General features: G+C 29.2%; 1 protein-coding gene across 1 annotated transcript in view; it reads right to left on the bottom strand.

Annotated features, from left to right (window-relative positions):
• LRR (capping protein regulator and myosin 1 linker 1 leucine rich repeat protein) overlaps positions 1 to 23,057 on the bottom strand; it is a 141,669-nt gene that overhangs the window by 89,701 nt on the left and 28,911 nt on the right. Inside the window, exons 6-10 of the mRNA XM_075368286.1 lie at positions 20,020 to 20,194; positions 14,244 to 14,317; positions 12,639 to 12,803; positions 11,203 to 11,297; positions 2,331 to 2,372 (exon numbers count right to left, since the gene is read on the bottom strand). Of these exons, the coding sequence (XP_075224401.1) occupies positions 2,331 to 2,372; positions 11,203 to 11,297; positions 12,639 to 12,803; positions 14,244 to 14,317; positions 20,020 to 20,194 (551 nt within the window). The remainder of the gene's footprint in view (positions 1 to 2,330; positions 2,373 to 11,202; positions 11,298 to 12,638; positions 12,804 to 14,243; positions 14,318 to 20,019; positions 20,195 to 23,057) is intronic.

The raw sequence follows: 23,057 nt of genomic DNA on the forward strand, positions 1-23,057 counted from the left end.
TTTCTGAAGTTTACTTAAATTTATTAGTATGATTACTGGTGAAAATCTTAACTAAAGTTATTAAATAGATCATGTTTCAAATAAAATATGCATTAAGAATGCCCATTAAAATATAGCGCTTAGGCCATGTATGAAGTTATATATAAATTTTGGTATGTGTTTATATAGCAGCACTTAAAATAAAATTCTAAACATGTAACAATAGTTAATATGGAATTTATTTTACACTATTGTTAACTATGATAGCTTTTGGCTTGTGTATAGTCTAACATCTATTACTATTCATAAATAAGTATGCAGGACTACTAAAAATAAGCGTTTACCATCAATAAAAGAAAAATAAACAAGAAACGTTAGCCATAAATAAGCTAAAGATAAAAAAACGATCATTCCAGTTTAAAAAAGAGTCAGAAAAAACTTTTTTTAATTTTCTAAAATTATCTACAATATTGTTTATTTATTTCAAGCTTTTTTGTTAGAGGAAATATCAATAATTAAATATTTATATTTTCACCATCTTCACCTAATTTTAAAAATTAATATAATTATATGGAGAATAAATTTGAACTTTTGTCATCAATAAAATATATATAAATACCAGGTGTACAAAAAAGAATATCAGTGTTTTAATTTGTTATATCTCTTGGATAAAGGTACACTGTTGATTTAAGGCTAGAATCAAAGAGCAAATAGGACAGTTTTAGTTGCACGCATGGCTGACTGTAGATCGATTCCCTACCTTTTCGCTTAACAACGTCATTACTGAAGATGTTGATTCTCACTAACAAAGTGAGAATCTGTGGTTACAGTTCAAAGAGGATTTCATAAAAAGTTTAATTGTAATCATCCAAACCACAATAACATTTGTTGATTGCATGCAGTTTGAAATAATATGTGATCAGATATTTTTACATGCAAACAATGGGGTTTTTTTAGATAATGATCAGATATTTTTTTTATATCATGCGACTTAGGGTGTCCAAAGAAATGTTGAACATGTCAGGGAGTCTTTCCTGCATAGTCCTAAAAAAATCTGTTAGGAAGGCCAGCTGTGAACTAACAATGCTGGTAATGACAGCATACAATATTTGAAAGAAATACTTACTTATTCATCAGCTTACCGCAATTGCAGGCTTTGAATGCTATCTGTGCCAACTTCACAATAGAAATGCTGCAATATTAAGAATGCAACTTTGTTGAACGCATTGTATTTAGTGATGAGTACATTTCATCTTTGTGGAAAAGTTAGCATACATAATGTCCATGGGTTCTGAAAATCCCCATACACTCTACCAGATTTTCTGTGCAATATCCCAATGGCAAGTTTACAGGCTATTCTTTTTTGCTTCAGCATGCAATAAGTTGTTTATTTGTACATCTTTCCTCAACTGGAAAATAGACCAGAGAATTTTATTTGGCAACATGGTGCACTACCTCCTCTCTGGTGTAATTCTGTATGTAATTGTTAAAATTATCAGCATCACTGGATTGGTCAGCATTGACCTGATGACAAAGCTTATTTGTAGTAACCTCCAAGGTCACCCGATATGAGTGTATGCAATTTTTTCTTTTTTGATTTATAAAGTATTTTGCGTATGCGTTTCTGCTACCTACTGATCTACCTGATTTGGGGCAAAGGATTGAAGCAGCTGTTGCTTCCATTACTCCAGACATGATGGTTAAAGTATAGGTTGAATACCACTATCGACTGGATATGTGCTGCAACGTGAAAGAGACTGCTATTGAACACTTGTAGGGGAAATTTTAACAGTTATTCTTTCATTTTATCTGTGATTAATTACTGTAAGAAAGTTCAAATATTAAATGAACAACTTTAAAACCACAATATTCATTTTTATACCCCCTGTATACTGACAACAATAATTATGCCCAATTTTCAATCTTTTATCTTTTTCTGAAAGAAAACTATATAGAAATCAGGATAGCAACTACTTTTTCAATTATTTAATTAAAACATCTATCCTACAATAAACATACATAAAAACTAATCAAACTGAAAAAACAATTATAAAAACATAACTACATACTTACACTACCTTTAAAACATATTTTTCTTACTTACTTATACTTCAAATTAATACAAATCTGAAACCATGTCTCAACACCTCTGGAGGTATTTTGAAGTTTATAAGGCAAAAGCCCGACACCAAAAGAATCGAAATAGTTTCATTGGTGAAATAACCATTACTGAAGAAAAACCAGTCAAACCATGATAAAAACTACAAATAAGCAATATTGTTTTATAAATATAATACTGGTTTATGATCTAAAGTTATATTACATGCATGAAAAGACAACATCAAACACACCTTGCATAATTTTTGCAACAATTCCACACAAACTAGAGGCACCTATAACAAAAAAGGAATAGACATATATAGTGAGGCAAATATGTAAAAAAAAAAGTGAGTCAGAATTGTATAGGTTTAAATGACAGGTTAGTGCCAGGGAAAAAATAACACCAATACAAGTGATTTAAATGATAAAAGCAGTAATTAAACAGATCTACAGTAAATCAGCAAATTTTCAAACAAAAAAAACAAAAATCACAGTCACCAAATAAGTAATTTTAGAGATAATATTTTCAGCACCGTAGAATTTACACATGCTAGGATTTAAAAAGGATTCGTGCAATGCAGTGTGGGTTCATTACTATAATGAACCCACACTGCATTGCACGAAAAAGAATGAGATGCCCATAAAATAATTAATTTTATAAATCATGTTTAAAGTAAACCCTTTCCTGATGACTATCAAATTAAGTTACTGACAGCACTTCACCAAGCATATGATAATGTGTTATGATAAGAGTGATGTAAAATTATAAATCCAGAGTAATCTGTAGTAATATCCAACACTTTTCTTTTCCATATAATTCATCACAATGATTTCTATTATTTCAATTTCAATGCCATTTTAAATCAATTTCACAAGAATCAATCTTCTAGGCAAGACCTTATAATACTTTTTAAATTTATATTAACACTGTTATTATGTGTTTTGACTGAAATCAGTAAAATCATAGGTACATTGCAATTGATTTAAATATTTTTTTTGCAGTATCTAAAAATATTCTGCAACATGAAAAAACTACAAATGAAAGCATTAAGGGCTGGGATTTTATCTTATTTAATAAAATAACCTATACAAAAGTATGAAATCAACAAATGATGTAGAATAACTATCCTATCTGAAAAACCATGACATAAAAGTTATAATCAAAACATAAATTAACCCTGCTGGATACAACTGGGAAAGGACAACCATATTAAGGTCACCCATGAATTGTTTATCAGTATACATTTTTAATTTTTAGTGCAAATATTTTGCCTTGGAAAAAAACATTTTTTGTAAACAAAAGAAGACTTCTGATGTTCTCTCCTTTTTCATTTCTTGTTCATTTTCTGGACTTGTTCATTTAATCCCTTCGTCAGATTGATTTCACATCACTTAGGCATTCTTCCATTGTCCATTCTTTCTATGTGCCAATAACCCCTCTCTCTTTCAATTATTAAGATTGAAAATACAGTAAAACTTGGTTATCACGAGATTCAAGGGGCCGATCAAATATGCTCGTTACAGCTAAATGTGCTTGGTACTTCCGAGTGCCCACCTGTAACGGTAAATTTTTATGCCATCATTATCTATTTTAATACAAAAAATACCGTATTCCTAAGAAGAAGCTATATTAAAATAAAATATCAATGTGTGTTTTGTAAACAAATAAAATTTAGATGTAATACAATTTTTAAACGCTAATACAATTTGCTCTTAACCTAAACTGTTAGTGTTCAATGAATTAGCAAAAAAAATGGTAAAAAGTGTGCAGTAGAACTTACCAAAATCATCGAGGAAAGTAACAAATGAACATCACACAAAGATTTCTATGTCACACAAACTGTATTTATTAAATCTAAAAAATCATTCTAATCTATTTTCTCTTCATTCTAACAGTATACATCAAAACTTAATTGTGCATACAAACTAATTAGCCTTAAAATAATCATTTATTTTTGTTTTTTTAATAATTTTATACCTGTAATCATCAAAACAGTTTTGTAGTTTATTCAAGAAGTCCACAAATTCAACACTTACTTGATTAGTCTCATTAAACTCCATTAATTTTTTAAAACATTCTTTGGCATCAATCATTGATATGACTGGGACAGTAGTACATTCATCTTCGTTTTCAGTTTCAGCTTTGTTATCACCTGCATGACTGTAAGTTACCCCAGTAATAATGTCTTCATCAGTCGAAATTTCGTAGTATGTACGTCATAATCGGCTGTTACGTAGTCGTCTATTGAGTACATTTGAATGATTTTTCATTTGGCTGATTTTTTGTTGAGTTAAGAGTTTGAATCCATTCTGAGAGTGTGAGAGTGGTCTTCATCATGGTTTGAAATATGACGTGGAATGAGACTGGATTTTTTAAAACTTTTGAATTGTAACTTGTGATATGTTACACCAAGCTCGCTTCATAAATCCGATAGAATCCGTCTAAAACTGTCTTTTGAAATTCTTTTTTTTCGTCCACATTCTCAATAATTTTTAAAAGCATTAACCACCCGACATCATTCATTACAAATGAACTGGAGTTAATAGAATACACTTTTTTTAAAATGAACTGTACAGTTTTTTGACACGACTACAGTATTACTGTACTCTATTTGGCTACTGGATATCCAATCGATCACTTTAATGCAATACTGTTACTTTAACTGATTCTATGGTACAGTACTGTATTTTTAAACTGAAAATTAGACTACTAAATTTACCAGTGAGGAGAAGACAGGTAAAATTTATCTTTAACCAAGCTCCTCTTCAGACTTTCACTTAAATCATTTAAAATGTGCTATAGAGCTCGATAAATCTGTTTGGGTGGTTTTGACGGATCGTTGTTTGGCCCCAGTCTTTCCTGGAATTTTGCAAATAGAAAAACGCGAGTAATTAAAATAACTACCGGCCTTTGTAATACTGCAATGGAACTTGTACTGTACGTACTGTACAACATCCTGTTACAAACCTTTTACTCACCCTCAGACCTGACCTCAACAAGCCTAAGATAAAATGTCACAATCTTCATGTATAAATTGTAAGTGTATATTTTGTAAATGAAGAAATGGAATTTCCCTTGCATTGAGATTATTTGGTTGTTATTTAACTTTTTTGATTTCAGTATTTAAAAAAATGAAAATGCTTGTAATAACCAAGTTTATGATGCATCAATACCTCGCTAAAAGCAAGTTAATTTATCATAAATGAGATAGAAAACCAAACAAATCCCGGAATTTTTCTCAGTACAAGCGAGCCCGTTATTTGCGGGTTCCACTGTATTTAGTTCATTTATAATTTCTGCATTTCACTAATGGCTATATCACTCAACATAATACAAATAATGCACTTCAGTTGACTGAATTCTTTTTTTGTCTAATAAGGCATTTCTGCTATGTGTAGATCACTTGAAGTTTCAAGCCCGTCAAGTCTAGATGTATAATTAAATAAGATTGGGAAATGTTGAGGGGAAGAAGTAATAATATTATAAAAAAAATTAATTGCATCTAGCTTCTGGATAATATCATCCAATAAGAGTTCCTGCGTAGGATTATAAACAGAAATTAGTCAATCATCTCAAGGGCAGAAGAAGAGAAGTTCCCAATGGCAGAGATAATGAGAACCTAGATATATAAACCTTACAGGTTTGGAGCTAAAAAGGCGGTAACCCTATCACCAAGCTCTTGCTTTGTGCTGTTTTTAACACAGCAAGAGACTTTAATACTTCTGACCCATCAGCACAAGATTTCTGATTATTATTTTATTAAGTTATGTACAAAAGAACATGACATCATTTTTCATAAATCTCTTTATCTGTGAAATATTCTAGTAATCTGGTAAATGTAACAAAAATTTTAATTTCATAGTACTTGAAATCACATATCAAAGTACTGTACTTATATAATGATATAAGAAGTTTAGAAAATTTATTATACAGAAATTTTTTTTTTTTATAAATAAACCATCTAACTAATTTTTTCTGAAAATTTAGTTATATGTTTTTCTAGCAAGATGTTCAGTTTCATCTATTGTTCCGTTTTTCCAACAAAACCAACTTTTACAAAAATGCTTTTTTTATGAAAACTGATTTGGAAGTAGGTATATCAGTGACTTGATCTTAATCAACATAATTTTTATAAATTCATCTACATCCAACAATTCAGCATAAGTTAACTACCCTTATCTACTAAAAACCATTAATTTCTACTTATAGGCTTCACAGTCCTGTTAAATAATTGAAAAGATGGTTGCTGGAAAAGACAGAAACGGTTATTTTTTAAGAAGTAATTAAACTTTTTAATCAGAAAATAAACATTCTATTTCTTCTACCAAATACACCACAGTACTAGACAATTTAAGACTATTTCTCACTAATTTCAGACTAATTTCTCATACAGCAGAGCCTAGGCTTACTACTAAACATTAGACTAGACTGTTAAAGTTACTGCTGCTTTCAAGGTAACTATCTGCATCAGGCTATAAGAAGTTTTTTTTATTAATACAATAGAGAATTTAAAAATCTACTCATTATTAATGGTAAAGAATTACAATATAGAAGATTAAAAAATCAACATAAACAATACAGTTAAACAAATAAAATTATCTATTATATGTGATAATTAGAAAAACTTATTGAAGAATATAGTTCAAGTAAATAAAATAATCGAACCAACAATTGATTCCACAATAAATGAAACTAATACATAAATTGTACATTGAAGGAAATTTTCAAGAAATTCAGCTCTCTAATATTACACAACTCGTACAATTATAAACAAATTCACAGAGAAAGATGTAGAGGAATTAATAATCCAGCAGCAAGATAAATTTAACTCTGAAATTGAAGACATGGGTAATGCAGATGGAGTAGAATTCAGTATGAAGTCACTGACTGAAATTTATAGTTTGGCAAGACAATTACCCACGTAATGAAGCATGAAGTTCAAACAAAAAATTGAAATCTTAATGACATTATAAAAGCAGATTTAAATAAAACTTGAAAAAAGAATTAGAAGCTATTTTAAGAGATAAGAATATTTTTATTATTTTTTTTCTAAGGGTAAACAAAAACTTAAAAAAAACATTAAAAAACCAAAAAACCTTCAACCTTGAGAAACTTCTGTTTGCCTGAATAAAAACAATTTAACAAGTTGAAGATTTTTTTTATGCATAATTGCTTAGTGTACAAATGATTTTGTTACTGTAAATAAGAATACAAAGCATAAAATTGTTGACAATAATTTTAAGTCCAATTTACTTTTCTGCAGTTAAAATTTATATCCAATATGTACAATTTTATAACTGCTCTAAGTTAAGAATGGGTAAACACAAGAATGGGCAGAAACTCGATTGGGAGTGGCATGTGAAGTGGTGTGGACAATGCTAGTACAGTAGGGGGGATGATGACAGTGCCATGCGTTCAAGGACTGAGTAGAAGCGGGAATGCAGTTAGCTGATCCACCGTACATAGTTACTGGCGCTTATAATCAGTATTTTTCAACACTTTATTTTTTTTATAAAGTTTTTCAAATCTAATTTTGTTTCATTAACAGAATTTTTAAATACTTAATCTTCAAATACCTCATCCAAGATGCAATCGTAGATTAGGAAGAGAAATACCTCCAAACAGGCAAAGCTAATATATTACAATGAATGTCTGCAGTAAGCTAATTAAAGAAAATCCAGCGATGGTACGTGCAGAAATTCAAGCTCACATAGCAGACCACTGTGGAGTATCTGTTCAAATTGTGCATAAAGTGATAACAGAATCAAATAAATTGGGAGAAAATGTGATTTTAATACACCAGGGAAAATTTGTAATAGAATGAAAATGAAGATAATATCGACTTCTAAAGATACGTTACAAAATATCATATACAACATAAAGCCCTGCCAACATTGAAAAAGTTATTCGTTTTAAAACACCCAGATCTGCAGATGAATTGCAGTCACCAAACTCTATAAAAATTCTGAGAAGTTGAATGGGTTTTAGATGGAAGAAAACTGAAAAATAACAGGAAAATGTTAGTAGAAAAACAAGATTTACGTATTAAGTGAGTCAATTATCTAAAGAAAATGAACATTTACAGACTGGAAGGAAGACCAAAATTTTTTTCAGATGAATCTCACATTCACTCGACAGGAAAAAGTTATGGTTGGACCAATGGCTCAAATAAAGGCTATAAATTACCTGTATCCAAAGGATCAAAGCCAACACTGGTTCACGCTGGCAGTGAAGCAGGAGAAACTCAAAATGCTCTTTTAATTTTTACATCAAGCCAAAAAAAAGGGGGATACTAGAACAACAAAGCTAATCCCAAATCTTCCACATCAATCAATTTTGGTAACTGATAATGCTCGGTAACACAACGTAAAGTTACACTAAGTGCCAAATTCAAGCAGCAAAAAACATGAATTGTATCTTCGAGACAGAAATATTCTGTGCTCAGCAGATATATTAAAAGCAGAACAGTACAAATCAGAATGAATTAATAAGCCTCAATATGAAGAGTACTACTTCGATAAAATATTGCAGGATCACAGTCACAACATAATAAGATTTACTATCCTACCACCCTACCATCCTGAAATTAACCTGACTGAATTTATCTGAGTGAAAATAAAAAGTCAGGTAGCGGATGAAATTGTCTCTAGTCAGAAAAATATAAATGACATAAAAAAAATTTTTAAAGAAAAAATATTCTGAACTAACAGTGGAGTATTGAAAGCAATGTTGCTAACACACATTAACTATAGAAGAAAATTATTATGAAACAGATTGAGTTGAAAGGTTTATAGTTTGCATTAATGACAGTGACAGTGGCAGTAAAAGCAATAATGAAAGTGCTGATCAAATAAAGATACGTGTTACAAAATATCAGTCATCAAACAAGGATGATAGAGATGATGCAAGATCAGATGATATGGATGGGATTGAGCTGCTTGATTAAAAAACCCTTATCTATCTTAATTTACTATCTCTTTCTGTTAAATAAATAAATTAAAAAAACTTGTAAAGAATAAATTAAATTTCAATAAGTAATAAAAATTGTAATTGTAAAACTAAAAAAAATTTAATATTTTAGCAATCTAAACAAACAAAATAGAATAAGTAGATTAAACAAACAATAAATATAACAAAAGAGAAACTTAACTTTGAACACTTATAAAAGGATCTATTTTCATTTTTTTCAATGCATTAATTAACAAAAGGGAACTGCAGTTAGATTTACTTACCACTGTGTTTAACTATTACAAACAAATACATTACCTGTTTAATATATAAATAATGAAAGTTCAGCTTACCAACAATTATAATATTTAAATTTTTAATATTAATATATTTAGATTTTTGGCTTTTGGACCTCCATCCATCCTCAGGAATATCCATATAATTAAGTAAAAAATTTTTACAACTATTCACTACATATATATATATATATATATATATATATATATATATATATATATATATATAATGGTTTTCATTTCATTATTTTAAAAGTATAGTTGTACAAATATGTCCTGTCAGTAAAAGAATCTTAATTGTTGTTTTTTTTGCCCCAGTAGTGAGGGCACTACCTAAAATTCATAAAACAGACATACCCATGAGATCTCTTATAAATTATATTAACTTGCCCACTTATCAGGATACGTTAAATTGAGAACAAATATAATTTAAAAAATAGCTATGAATAAATGTAATTGATAATATAAAAATAAATAATATAACTATAAACTTTTAACACTTGGAAAAAAAAACCAACAATTGAGATTCTTTTACCGACAGGACAAACTTTTACTTTAATGTACAACTACACTTTTAATACAATGAAAATCATACATATAAAATTGATTTATTTTATAGAATTCCATTTTATTCTGATTTATACTGTTTTAAGTGAATAGTTGTAAAATTTTTATACTTAATTATACGGATATTCCTGAGGATGGATGAAGGGCCAAAACCGCTAGAATATATTTAAACATTTTATAATTGTTGGTAAGCTGAACTTTCATTATTTATGTATTACATATAAAATACCAATAGTGCCGTGTTACGAAAATTCAACCTATATTACTTATTGCTATATTTTGGATTTATAGATGAAATGGTGGTGTGGAATATTTAGCAATATATGTTTACAGTGCATTATTTTACTAAGAATTCAAGTTCAGCAACACTTGGCGAATGAAACATAGAACAAACCAGTTCTAAATTCAAAAACTGTTCTTTCACAGGAAAAAAGGTAAAATGATAAAAGTTGGAAGCTAAACTAATGAAAACTATTAACACATCTGTGAGCGGCTGGAAAACAGCTGCTCTATTGCAATGTGCAACCTGCTTAGGAAGAAACATTTATGGTTCTTAAATTTACTTCATCACATTTTTCATCTTATCTTTTTCAACAGCATCAACATTATCACTCCAATAAAACCCAAATCGAATTACAACTTAAGACATCATGTTAAATTATGATCATCTATATTTTTGTCAAAAAATGTAAGAGTGAATTTTGCTTTTTGACTAATAGAATTTAGAAAAAGTAAAGTAGTGATAATAAAGACAACAGATTAACACCTTATAACAGCTGTCAATAGGTTATAATGAATTTTGTAATGAGTGAAAAGTACAATGCCTGACCAGAACTCAGACCCAGTCTGACATAGAGATCAGAGAATATAAATAAAATAATTATTTAACAGCATTCAAATTCTAAAACTAAAGCAATTTGCAGTAACTACCTATCAGTAACTGGAAAAATAAACATTTGCATTAAATATTAAAAATATAAGCATGAAAAATCAAAACGTTTAATTAAACACAATTAAAAAAATAATATGTATAAAATAAATTTGATTATTTTGAATAAGGAATACTTAATTACAATTATATGAATAAACATCTCACCATGCTTTTAAAAATAAAATGCCATCAAACCACACCTAAAGCAAAGAAAAATATAACAGGTATTGTTATAGTTACTTAATTTTTAGTTTATTATTCACCTGAAATCTAGGTAAAAAACTACTTTTAATTCAACGCACAAAAACTTTAATGATAATTAACATAACTATTTTTATTACATAAATAAACATACCTTTATCTTTAATAAATGAACGTACCTTTATCTTCAATCATATTGCAAGAGAGATCAAGCGTGTGAAGGGGAGTATTAGTATTGGCTATTAACGATAACGACAACTTGTGAGCAAAATCCCTAAACAGATGAAGTAATGCTATTTTATCATAGATTAATAATATTCATTTTATATACATACATGAGTCATAAGTATGGAAACCCTTCAATAACTTTAAAACTGTTCCAGATAGATTACTGTAACTTTCATATAAGGTATCAATCAACTAGTTTACCTTTTGATGTGAAATAGAATTTCAACCCTTTTTAGGAGGTGCTTAAGGATTGTAACTCAATATTTTAAATGGTAACATTCTTTGTATGATAAATCATCTTCAAGACAAGAAAAATGATTTAAGTAAAAAATTGGTACAATGTGTGTACCCGAAACAGCAGCGGGATATTCTGAATTTTGAAAACAATTACATTCATAATTGCATGTAATCTCAAGTCTGCAATCATACCATACGTGTTCTTCATTAAATTCTTGAATCAGATGAATTTTGAAGGGTTTGAAATTTTCACTTTTTAATGTAAAAAAAATTGTGTTGAAATTATTTTTTTTAAGTTTTTAAAACGTTAATTTAACTTTTAAAATTAATTTTAATTAAATTAGATTAAATTTTAATTTAGTTAATTTTAAATTTTTTTTATTTCATTTTATTATTTGAACTTACTACATTTAATGATTTTCAAAATTCAAATTTATCCCACGGTCCACTTTGGGTACAGATATCATACCAACCTTATATTTATATCATTTTTCTTGTCTTAAAGAAACCTTTAAAATGATGTATCATACAAAGGATGTTTCCATTTAAAATATTTAAGTACAACTCTTAGGCCACCCCCAACAAAGGGTTTATGAAATTCTATTTCTTGTCAAAAGGTAAAGTAGGTGACCAATACCTTATTCTGAAAGTTATAGTATTCTATCTGAAACATTTAAAGTTGTTGAAGGGTTTCCATACTTTTGACTTCCTCTGTATATATACTATAAATACAAAAATAAACAAATTAGTTTATATTAAACTAATAAAATCAATTATACAGAGTACTGATCATCAGATCTAAGCAATGCTAAGAACTTACTGGACATTAAAAACAGTCAGGCAATAAGAAAATGAAGCAAATATATAAATATAAAACAAGTAAAGAACAAATTTAAGTAAACATGATTTTTTAATTTTTAAACAGAAATTTTTCAAACATTGTTGAACCTGTTTGAAATGAATAATAATATAATTATTAATAATAATGTATTATAACAAAGAAATAAATGAACATTATAATGTAATTTTGAATTTATTCACCAATGTAACTATTTTAAAATTTAACAAAAACTTTTTTTCAACTAATTTAACCCTTCAAACTAATAATGCAGATCTTAAGTCAATTAATTTAATTTAAAATACATCTTACCATTTAACACCTATATTATCTAAATAGAGTTCTTCTATACTAAGTGATTTTTTCATAATGTGCAGTATCCTATCTATAGCTTCATGTGTTAACTTTATTTGGCTAGCTCTTAATTTTGCAAACCATGTATTATACTCCAAAGCACTTATGATTGGCACCAAATCCCTGGAAAAGAAGCAGTTAAATTTTAAGTAAATTTTGATAAATTATAATACAGAAAAATATTCTTAACAGTTTATATTCATAGACTGATAACTAATCTCTTCTTTTTTTTTAATTACATAATCTGTTATGAAAAACCTTTGTCACCTTAATAAGAACTTACACCTTACATCTAAACTTAAGAAAATGATATATTGTAACAAATATATTTAAAACTTATGGCTCAAGACAAAAAGTTTCAATTAAAAATATGTTAATTGTTAATGACACTAAAAAAAAAAAAATAAGTTACACTGTCTTTTCCTTGTTTCCGTGTTCATGGATCTTTCATCCAAAGTATACAACTAATATAAAAAAAATTTCATTTTAACAATAAAGTAGTGACCACTTCACTGTAAGCAAAAAGTTTCTGGCAATAATGTTTTGGTTGCTAGTAATTAGTTAATGAACAATATTGTACCTACATGACATTGATAAATTAAGTTTGTTTTCATTCTCACTAGATTCTCTTTAACTTCAGAAATTAAACAACCCTACGAAAACAAATGTTAACACCCTGTAATGTTCCCTTTATTGTGAATTGTATGAGTATTTCTATTTTTCAAAATGAGTATGCAACTGTTGACAAAAAAGTAACTACAACTTTCATAACATCATGAATCAGAGCAACTGTGAAGTTGCTGACAAACAGCAAAAGTCCCAATAAATTTGATACTGAAAATTAAAATCATGAAAATTTGATGGTCCTACACAGCATCACTATGCTTCTGAGTGAATTCATTAGCATTTAGATGCTAATTCAGAAAGTGAAATATCTAACAATGTTCAACAGGTTGAAGAATTAATAAATTGAAAAGTGTTGAAATTTGAAAATTTATGATGAATTAGAGAACTGACTGAAAAGTCAGAGTAAATAAATCCAGAAAAGAAATTAATTTTTTTTTCTTAAAAGAATAAAACCATAGGACAAACAGAAAGAGACCAACATGATAAATAAATAACTAGTTCATGAAGATTTGAATACCATGAGTGCACAAAAAATAGACAATTAAAATTATTGCATTATTTTATAATACAATAATTTTATTTATTAAGTGGCCTTATTGCTTCAAATTTTTTGTTCTCTCTTATCATTTTATTTTACTCTATGTATCTCTTAATTTTATTTCCTTTAAGTTAAAAAAACAGTCTCTAACACAAAATTTGTAACATGAAAAAATAGATGATCTCAAACCATTTTTGTCACTTTTTTTTTTTTTTGAAAATTCATCTCATCTTTTAGTTTGTGCACAATAAAAATAAGTTGATAGGTGTGTAAAACCAGTAATAAAAAATGTAATTTGTAATTTTAATCTGTTATATTGAAAGAATAGGATATATTAAAAAAAATCTAAACAAAACTAAAATGTTAAAATATGATAAATAAATAATAAATTGACTCACTTTGGATCTAAGTGATCAAAATCACGAAGGCAGAGCTCTCGAGTATCATGAGAAAGATAAATAGTATCTACATCCTGTAAAAAAAAAAATTTCTTCTATATAAAACACTATATTTAGAAACAAAAAATTTAAATTAAGCGTAAGAAATGCATAAAAATAAGATCAGACAAGATAAAACAACACAGTACATTATTATTATTAATATGCATAAATATTTTTCTACTTGACACATTGGACAAAGAAATGTAAACAACCAGAAAAAAACTGCAATACACAATACATTTATAAGTACATATAACTCTGTTCATTCAGACTAAATGGGACTGGATGAATGAAAGTCCAGTTAATTCAGAAATGTTATTTATCCAGTTGCAATCACAGTATGTATGAGATGCAGAATAAAAAAACGCATTTGAAAAATCATTTTTAGCGTACGTATTACTGAATTCAGATTTTGCTTACAATAAGACAATACAGTTGGTATGTCGATAAGATTTCTTGGAAATTTCCTGGATTACATAGGAGGGCGAGTTTAATATGTGCTTGTGTACACATGCGCTGATGGGTCAATAACCTTTAACTATTTTATCTTAAACTAGTCAGTCACAGCTGGTTTCATTCACCCAATCGTCTAGTCCCTGGATCCAAGTTTTTAACAAGTTTGTATCCTCACGTTTATGATAATATTAAGTATTTTACTGAAATATTTTAAGAAAATAAATATTAGCATTTCACCGCAATGAACTTATAGTAGTGATTTTTTTAGTTACATCTCCACTTATCAACCCGCAACTTATGGAACAAAATGTGCATCTTAATAGACATTTTCAAGGAGAACATTCTTCAATTTTTTTTTTTAAATCTGTACTCAATAGCGTTGCACAGTAAATTTTTGCAGATTACAGCATTAATATTGGGTGTAGAAAGATTTTAAAACCTCAATAGTTCCTAAAAATCAAGATTTATCATTGTCCTGAATTTCATTTTTACAGGATGTTTCATTTAAAAGTTATTTAAAAAAAAAAAAAATTTTTCTAAATCTTTGATAACCAATAACATTAAATAACGATAGACAACATATGTTTTTTATTTGGCATATCGATAAATAATTAATTGGCTGTACCGTTCCAGATATAACTGAATTTCAGAATAATAGAATGACTAGATAACCGGATCATGGATAGTATATCTTTTGTATGCAAACGTTAGTCCTTGTATTGTTAGCAAATACGCTGTTTGAATTTTTAAAACTGGTCATACTGTTCCAGAGATAAAGGTAATTTCAGAAAAATAATAGATAACCAAATAACCCAATGATCGTGTGTACATCATTTTTTTATGCAAATATTAGCACTCAACATGGTAAAAAATAAGCTGTTTGAATTTTTAAGATTGGTCATACTGTCTCGTAGATATAACTGAATTTCAGAATAAAAGAACAACCAGATAATCAGACAACTATATAATCAAGGGTATAAAAGAAAAACATAAAACCTACCTTACAATAAATAGAAACCTTTTGCTGAATTAGATTTTTTTTATATACCTATGGGATCCTTAATCTTGCATTTCAAAGAAATCAACTCCTTTATATATATATATATATATATATATATATATATATATATATATAGAGTTAATTATCTATTGGGCAAATAAGAAAAATCTAAATTTTTCAACATGAAAAAAATACCAATAAATTAAATTCATTTTACTGTAATTCATAGTGATGATCTGAAATTAAAGGTCAAACCAAATTTTGACAGATTTCTTTTTACTGTTCATGTGGAGAAATTCTCTACCTTACTTCATGTCATTTCTGAAGACAAATAAAACGGCAGGCAGAGGTTTTATGTATTTTCAGTAAAAATGTGATCTTAAAAACAGTTCCTTCACAATTTGGATTAAAAATATTTAATAATGAAAAAATAATAATAAATTTATCATTATTATTAATAAATTGTGCTTTTTTACTAAATTACTAATGCTGATCTTTATTTTTATTAAGTGATTTAGTATTCCCAAGCTTTGTTGAGTTGTTAAGTGTAAGTTAATTATGACCAACTATACAATATAATTTGCAACATATTGTTTTACCATGTGCAGTCTTTCATATCTTGTTTTTGTTCTTAGTTTTTCAAATGTTAAAATATTTTCATCAATAAGAGTATGGAAAAATAATTTTTGTGCATGGCCACTATAAAATTAATTCAGTGGTTTCTGAAATTGAATATTAATGCCATTTTCCAGCAGGAAGGGTGGAAAACAAAAACCTTTTTAAAATACCTTGACAGTATTAAAAAAAAAACAGGTTCTTTTCCAAAGCCCATGTATAATGAGAAGAACCTTGTGACAGACAATTTGATGTACTAAATGCTGATACAGATAATCCAATCATAAGTGTTTGACCAATATTTCAACAGAAATAGGTATTTGTAAAAGTCAAATTTGGAAAATATTACTCATGACAGTTTGCATCCTTACCAATAAAATAAGTTCAAAATCTAAAGTCCTAAGACCTTCCAAACCATGCATACTCTTGTTATTAGTTACAAAAAAATATAAACATATAAAACTAAATTGAATTTCCTTATTTAATGCCATTTTTTAATTTCCTAATGAAGTGCCATTACCCAAATGTATAAACAATACATAAAATTTTCATTCATGGACCCAACAGAATCCCCAAATTTGACAAAGTAATTTTAAAACAGATTTAGCATAAATATATGAGCAGGAAAATCAAATAAACTCAAGAATTTTAAAAATAAGTTAACACGTGACTTTGTGAAGGAAGAAGTAAGTACCTACTCATATTGATGACACTATTGGAAACCTGGCATAACCAGTTAACAGCCAGTGGTGCATAAATAAACCATTTCGTAAAAATTTTTTTTTTAAATTTCTACAAGATTGTTCACACTGTATAATTTGCCTTTATTTTCTTAGGTGTTGTAATCCAAAAAAAAAAAATTATATGATAATAGGTTTTTAATTTGAAAGTTTATTTGCATATTAACTTAATGCAATAATTTTACAAGATCTTGTAACCTTCCGTATAAGGTATATAATGATTGCAATATGCTTGTTAAAAATAATATTTCTATTTTATCTGCATATTTATTTTAAAAACTGATAATAAATACTGATAGTTAAAAATAATTATGCAATGACGCACTTTTGGATGATGGAGAGATGAATCACACACTAGGCGTGTACCATGGTATGTTGCGTGTTCTTACAATACAAATAATAACTTTGCAAACCCGCCTTGTATGATTTTTATGTTTGAATCGTTAAATTTTTGTTCTGTCTATCATTTTATCACATTGATGCATTGTTTTCTTTAGACATTACATTTTTTTTTGATTTTACTACTTTTATAGACGTCATTTTATAAAATGTTCAGTTTTTATGACTATGTGCTCAGTCAATTTCATCTGTTATTGAAGTAGTGTTTACTTTGTGATACCCGTGCAATATATTTAAAAGAATTAATTTTGTTTTACTGAAGTGTAAGAATTTGTTAAATGTGGAATTTTGAAAGACCATTGACACTTGAAGAAATTGCATTGCATTTTAGACGATGAAGATAATATTTCACAAGCAATTACTATCGATGCAACTTATATTCCACCTAAAGTTGAACTTACTGATGAAGTAAAATTAAAATTTGTTAACTGAGACTCCTTCAATAGGTACAACCAGATATAGCAGGTATGTTTGAGATTCATTTGCAGACTGAAAAAGTCATTGATGTTCTAAAATCCAGTTGTAGGGAGAAATAAAAAAAAAACTGTAATCCTAAAAGAAACATTCCAAAGTGGAAGAAAATTGAATCCATTTTTAAAAAATTGCTAATTTTATTAAATATACTAATATAAGGTCGTATTGTAGCCCCACATTTCAATACAGAATTTTCTGCTCTTTTCATTGATGGGGTCAAAAACAGGTCATTCCATTTTTAAAAATCATGTCAACCTTGAAATAACAGTTAAGGATAAATCCAAGGTCACCATGAAGTGTCCCTCTCCAATCTGTGTAACTTTTGTTTAGGTCATTTTTTTGTATTATGTGTGGTTTACAAGAAAATCACCTGGAGTAATTAAAATGAAACACCTACATACACAGAATATATCAAAAAAGTTCTCATGGGACTTTCAAAACCTATTCTACTCATGAAAATAATGGAAAAAGTTCATATAAACACATGTTGAAAAATGCTTTATTACAGTTACAGTTTTGGAAAATACATAGAAAGAATTCAAGTTAATATTCCCGATCAAAATACATGTTAAATATTGTTGCCACATGCTATGCCTGTATCGGCAAGCATCACGCTAGCCAATAAGATGCCAGAGGGAGCTGTAGTTAATAAGCACATCTGCTCACCCGCTCCCCTACCAAGTCAGCTGAGCACACAGCATCTCACCACACACCAGCGGCTATATTGAGTGATGCATGATTGCAAAAGCATTTGCTCCAGGACCAACACCAAGAGAAGAAGAAGAAGTGGCCGGCCCAAGGTGGGATCTCTCGGCAGATGTCAAAATTCTCATTGAAGCAGTAAGCCTGGCAAGCCTAGGACAAAGCCTGCTAACACCAACAGGTGTATTGCTGAAGACAGAGTCGGGCGAGCATTGCTCAGGAAGAACTGCCTTGACCACACTGGCAGAAGATGATTGACACCAACTCAACTGTTGCTGGGGTAAGCTCAGTCCAATTCCAATGGACGAGCCACAACTCACAACTCCCCGACTGCAACCCACCAAGCCAAACCAATATCACCAAGACTAACGACCAAACTCAACAGCACCTTTTCAGGGCTACATCATCAAATGCACAATTTTTTTGGGGGTGAAAAATGCTTTCACATTATCATCGTCCGGGTCAGAAAGTAACTATAAAAGCCTTTTCTCATATGTTAAAATATTAATAAAATAAGGTTAAAACTAAGATGAATACTAAGATAGTAAGAAGATTAAAACTAAAATAATAAAAGAAAGGTAACCATTAGAATAAAATATATAACACAAATAACAAAATCAAATTTATTATGGTTGATTATTATCATTAAATCTTATTAAGCATATTGATTCTGCTTAGGAGTAACAATACTTGGTCAAGTAAATAGTTATAATTTCCTATGATATGCTATAATGTCTCTTTGTAATTTAAATTTGCAATGTAAGGCCGCATCACATATGCAATCCACATAAATGTACCACACAGTCAAACAGCAGTCGCATTGTATGCATAATGGTGCATTTTCTGCCAACATCAGGTATCCGTGAGTACCTCTGTTATGTCCTAATCACAATCGGCACAGGACCGCTTCATCTTGGTGAATTTTTCTGCATGAAGAGTCCCATGGTAACACTGTATCTTTGGTGTCAAAGTTTATTATTTGCTGTAGCAGTCCAGTCATCTTGCCACCTTCTTCAAAGAGTATGTTTAATGGAATTAATAAAATCAGTACTTGTAACTTGACTAGTGAAAGGTGGTTGGCTACATGCATCTTTAGTAGCAGAATCCGCACATTCATTACTCAGGATTCCCACATGGCTAGGCACAAATGGCCCTTTTCAGGGCAACCAGGTCATTCTTAAGGTCCTATGTGCCGTCACAGCAATCCAGCGCCAATGTAAAACATGTGAACTATGCAAGTTAAAAATAAGATTTTTGGAAGATAACAATATTTTTCGTCACTATTTGAAAATTTATTTCAAAAATAAAAAACTTAATCAATAAAAATAAAATAAAATGTCCAACTAACCCATGCAACTTCTTCTCGGTATGGCAAAGTATGATAATCACACATACAAGCATATTGAGTAGAGAAACCACCACATGGACCTAACCCTCGTACTTCAGATCCACGTATAAATTCACCATCCCTGAGGTGTTGTATTCGTTTTGGAGGTACCACTTCCACTTTACGAATTATATGTCTGTAAAAAAAAAATAAATTTGTGAAAAATATATAGGTTGTACAAAATAATTTAAGATCCACAGCCTCATTTGGAATTGAAATATATTCATATATTTATTTACTTACTTATTCATTCATTCCAGTAATTTCACACTTACACTCAAATTACAGCTACTATGGTGTAGCTCTTTTTGTTATGAGAAATGGATTCTGTAATGTACGCAAAATCCCAAAGAAATCCTGATCAGGATTCAAAAACAGAATCTACTGAATGAAAGGCAAACACTACACTACACCACTGCAAGGAATGTGTCAGCAACGAACATAAAGAGGTTGATGGAGGTACGTGTAAACGTTTCTTTTTTTAATGAACCACCAAAAGAGTAAGCAAACAATATAAATCTTAATTGTACAAATAAAATTATTTAAAATAAATTCACAAAATATTCATACAAACTAATAATACAACTACATCCAACCAAGATCAACATAAATGGAACAAAGATTACTTTTAAATCATGCTACTAGCTGATACAAATAACCATTTTCATACTTTATTTAGTGGTTCATTGGCAAACTAAATTTTTGTTTTTGATAAATATATATTTCCAAATACTCTATTTATTTATTTATTATGTTGAATATTTTTACTAAATTCTTTGTTCTAATAAATAACTTTGTATCCTGGCAAACAGAATGACATATGGATTGAGTTTTTATTTATTTTGCAATTCTTATCATATTGTAAGATTGTAATATTTTCTTATATTTTCTCCAGCACTGGATCTGAATATACTTTACACTCTCAACATGAAATAGTTTTCTTTCAGGATAGGAAAAAATTACCTAATTTCTTGAGCTATATATATATATATAAAATATTTCAGTTTGGCTGTATTTCCTATTTCAATTGGCTGTAGTTATGGAAATTTTACATGGCTGTAATTATGTAAATTTTGAAACATACACGCTCCCCAGTTCCTGGAGTGCCTTCCACAAATGCAGATACCACTTGAAGTCATAGCGTCACTGTGTACGGTTTATTATGTTGAAATGTTTCAAACAATTGAGCTGCCAGCTGATTATGAAATATGCATGACTCGATTTTTTACTGCAAGGAACATGTCAACAGCTAAGGTTTACAGGTCTAATTCAATGAGTGACAAGGCAATGTCCATGATGGAACTGCGTTCAGACCAACCTTCTACAATCATAGATTATTTGGTGCAAAAGTTCATGAGAACCAACAATTCATGATTTCCACTTTGTCACTGATATTCCCACAAGTTTCAAGGTCAGTGCTATACAAAATTGTTTCTGAAATCTTGCAGTTAAAACAACTGTGCTTTCAATTGGTTCCCAGGCTGCTTTCTGAAGATCACAAAAAAAAGGAGAATGGTTAGTGCTTTAACATTTTTGACCAGTTACAGTGAAGGAGATGAACTTTTGACTACATTGTCACAAGGGATGAGACATGAGTTTTCTCTCATCACTCCAGCATTAAAGTGGTAGTCAATGGAATGGCAACACACAACATCTCCAGTTAAAGTGAAAGCCAAGCAGACAATGTCAACACGCAAGATTACTAGGTTTTCGGATAGACATGGTGTCCTAGTTGATTTTATGTCCAAAGGGACAACAATAAACTCAGCTATGTACTGCAAGAACTTGACAAAGTTTCAGCGCACCATACAGAATAAGCAATGTGGCCTACTGTCATCTGGAGTTTTGTTGCTGTATTACAATGCATGTTCTCATTCGTGAGAGCTACACACAGTTATCTAATGTCAGCAGTAAACGCACCAATATGCATATGATGCAACTGTCCCTTGACGGTGCGCCACATCCTTGTGGATTGTGAGTTATATGGCCTTGCATCGTAAATTTAAATTGCCCAGGAACATTCGTCAAATCCTGGGCAAGAATAAGGATGTTTTGGATCGAGTGTTTTTATATCTTTGATATATTAACATTTTACATACGTTTTAATAGTGGTGTTCTTTTTTTACTGTTATGTGTTTGATTTTTAATTATATTTTTGTCTGTTATCCAAGGAGCCTTTTACACTCCTCTCAGTTTGTTAAATTTATTTCAATTTTATTTTGTTTTTATATATATTTATATAGTTTTTATTTATTTTTAAGTTTTTTATCTGTCATAGCAGTTATATTTATTTTAGTGATATTAGTTTTAAGTTTTTAGTTTTACATTTTTAACCTAGGTTTAGTTTTAGTCTTCCCGTTATCCAATTTGGGACCCTTTACACCCCTCTTGGACTTTGTTAAATTCTTTTTAGTTTTAATTTTGTTTTACTTTTTTATATTTACACTTGTTTTTAATTTTAGTTTTAAGACTGATACTAGTTTTAAGTCTCTTTTAAAAAAGAAAATTTACCTGTGATATTAATTATAAGTTTTTTTTTTAAATTTTTTAGTTTCGATGTTTTTTTAGCAATATATTTTTTTCTCAATAAAATTTTATGTATGAGCGATGACAATGCCATGGTGTTTTTCATCCCAAAAAAAAGTTCTCATTCTGCTGCTAAAACAGTCTAGTTAATCATATTTTTTGGATGGGAGCAAATAAACCACCCACTATATAGCCCAGACTTTGCCCAAGCGATTATTGCACCTGTTCTGCAACCTGAAGGAGTTTCTCAGCAATCAGCGGTTTGACACTGATGAAGAAGTAAAACCAATGGTTGAAGATTGGTTGTTTTCATAGGCGGCTGATTTCTAAGACGTGGGCATAAACAATATAGTAAAACGCTATGATAAATGTTTAAACAAACAAAGTAACAACATAGAAAAGTAACATGAAGTGTAAACAGTGAACTAATAAAAGGTTTTTGACAATATTTTTACTAGTTTTGTTTGTATTAA

The sequence above is a fragment of the Lycorma delicatula genome, chromosome 6, assembly GCF_047948215.1.
Source record: "Lycorma delicatula isolate Av1 chromosome 6, ASM4794821v1, whole genome shotgun sequence".
Classification (NCBI taxonomy): Eukaryota; Metazoa; Arthropoda; class Insecta; order Hemiptera; family Fulgoridae; genus Lycorma; species Lycorma delicatula.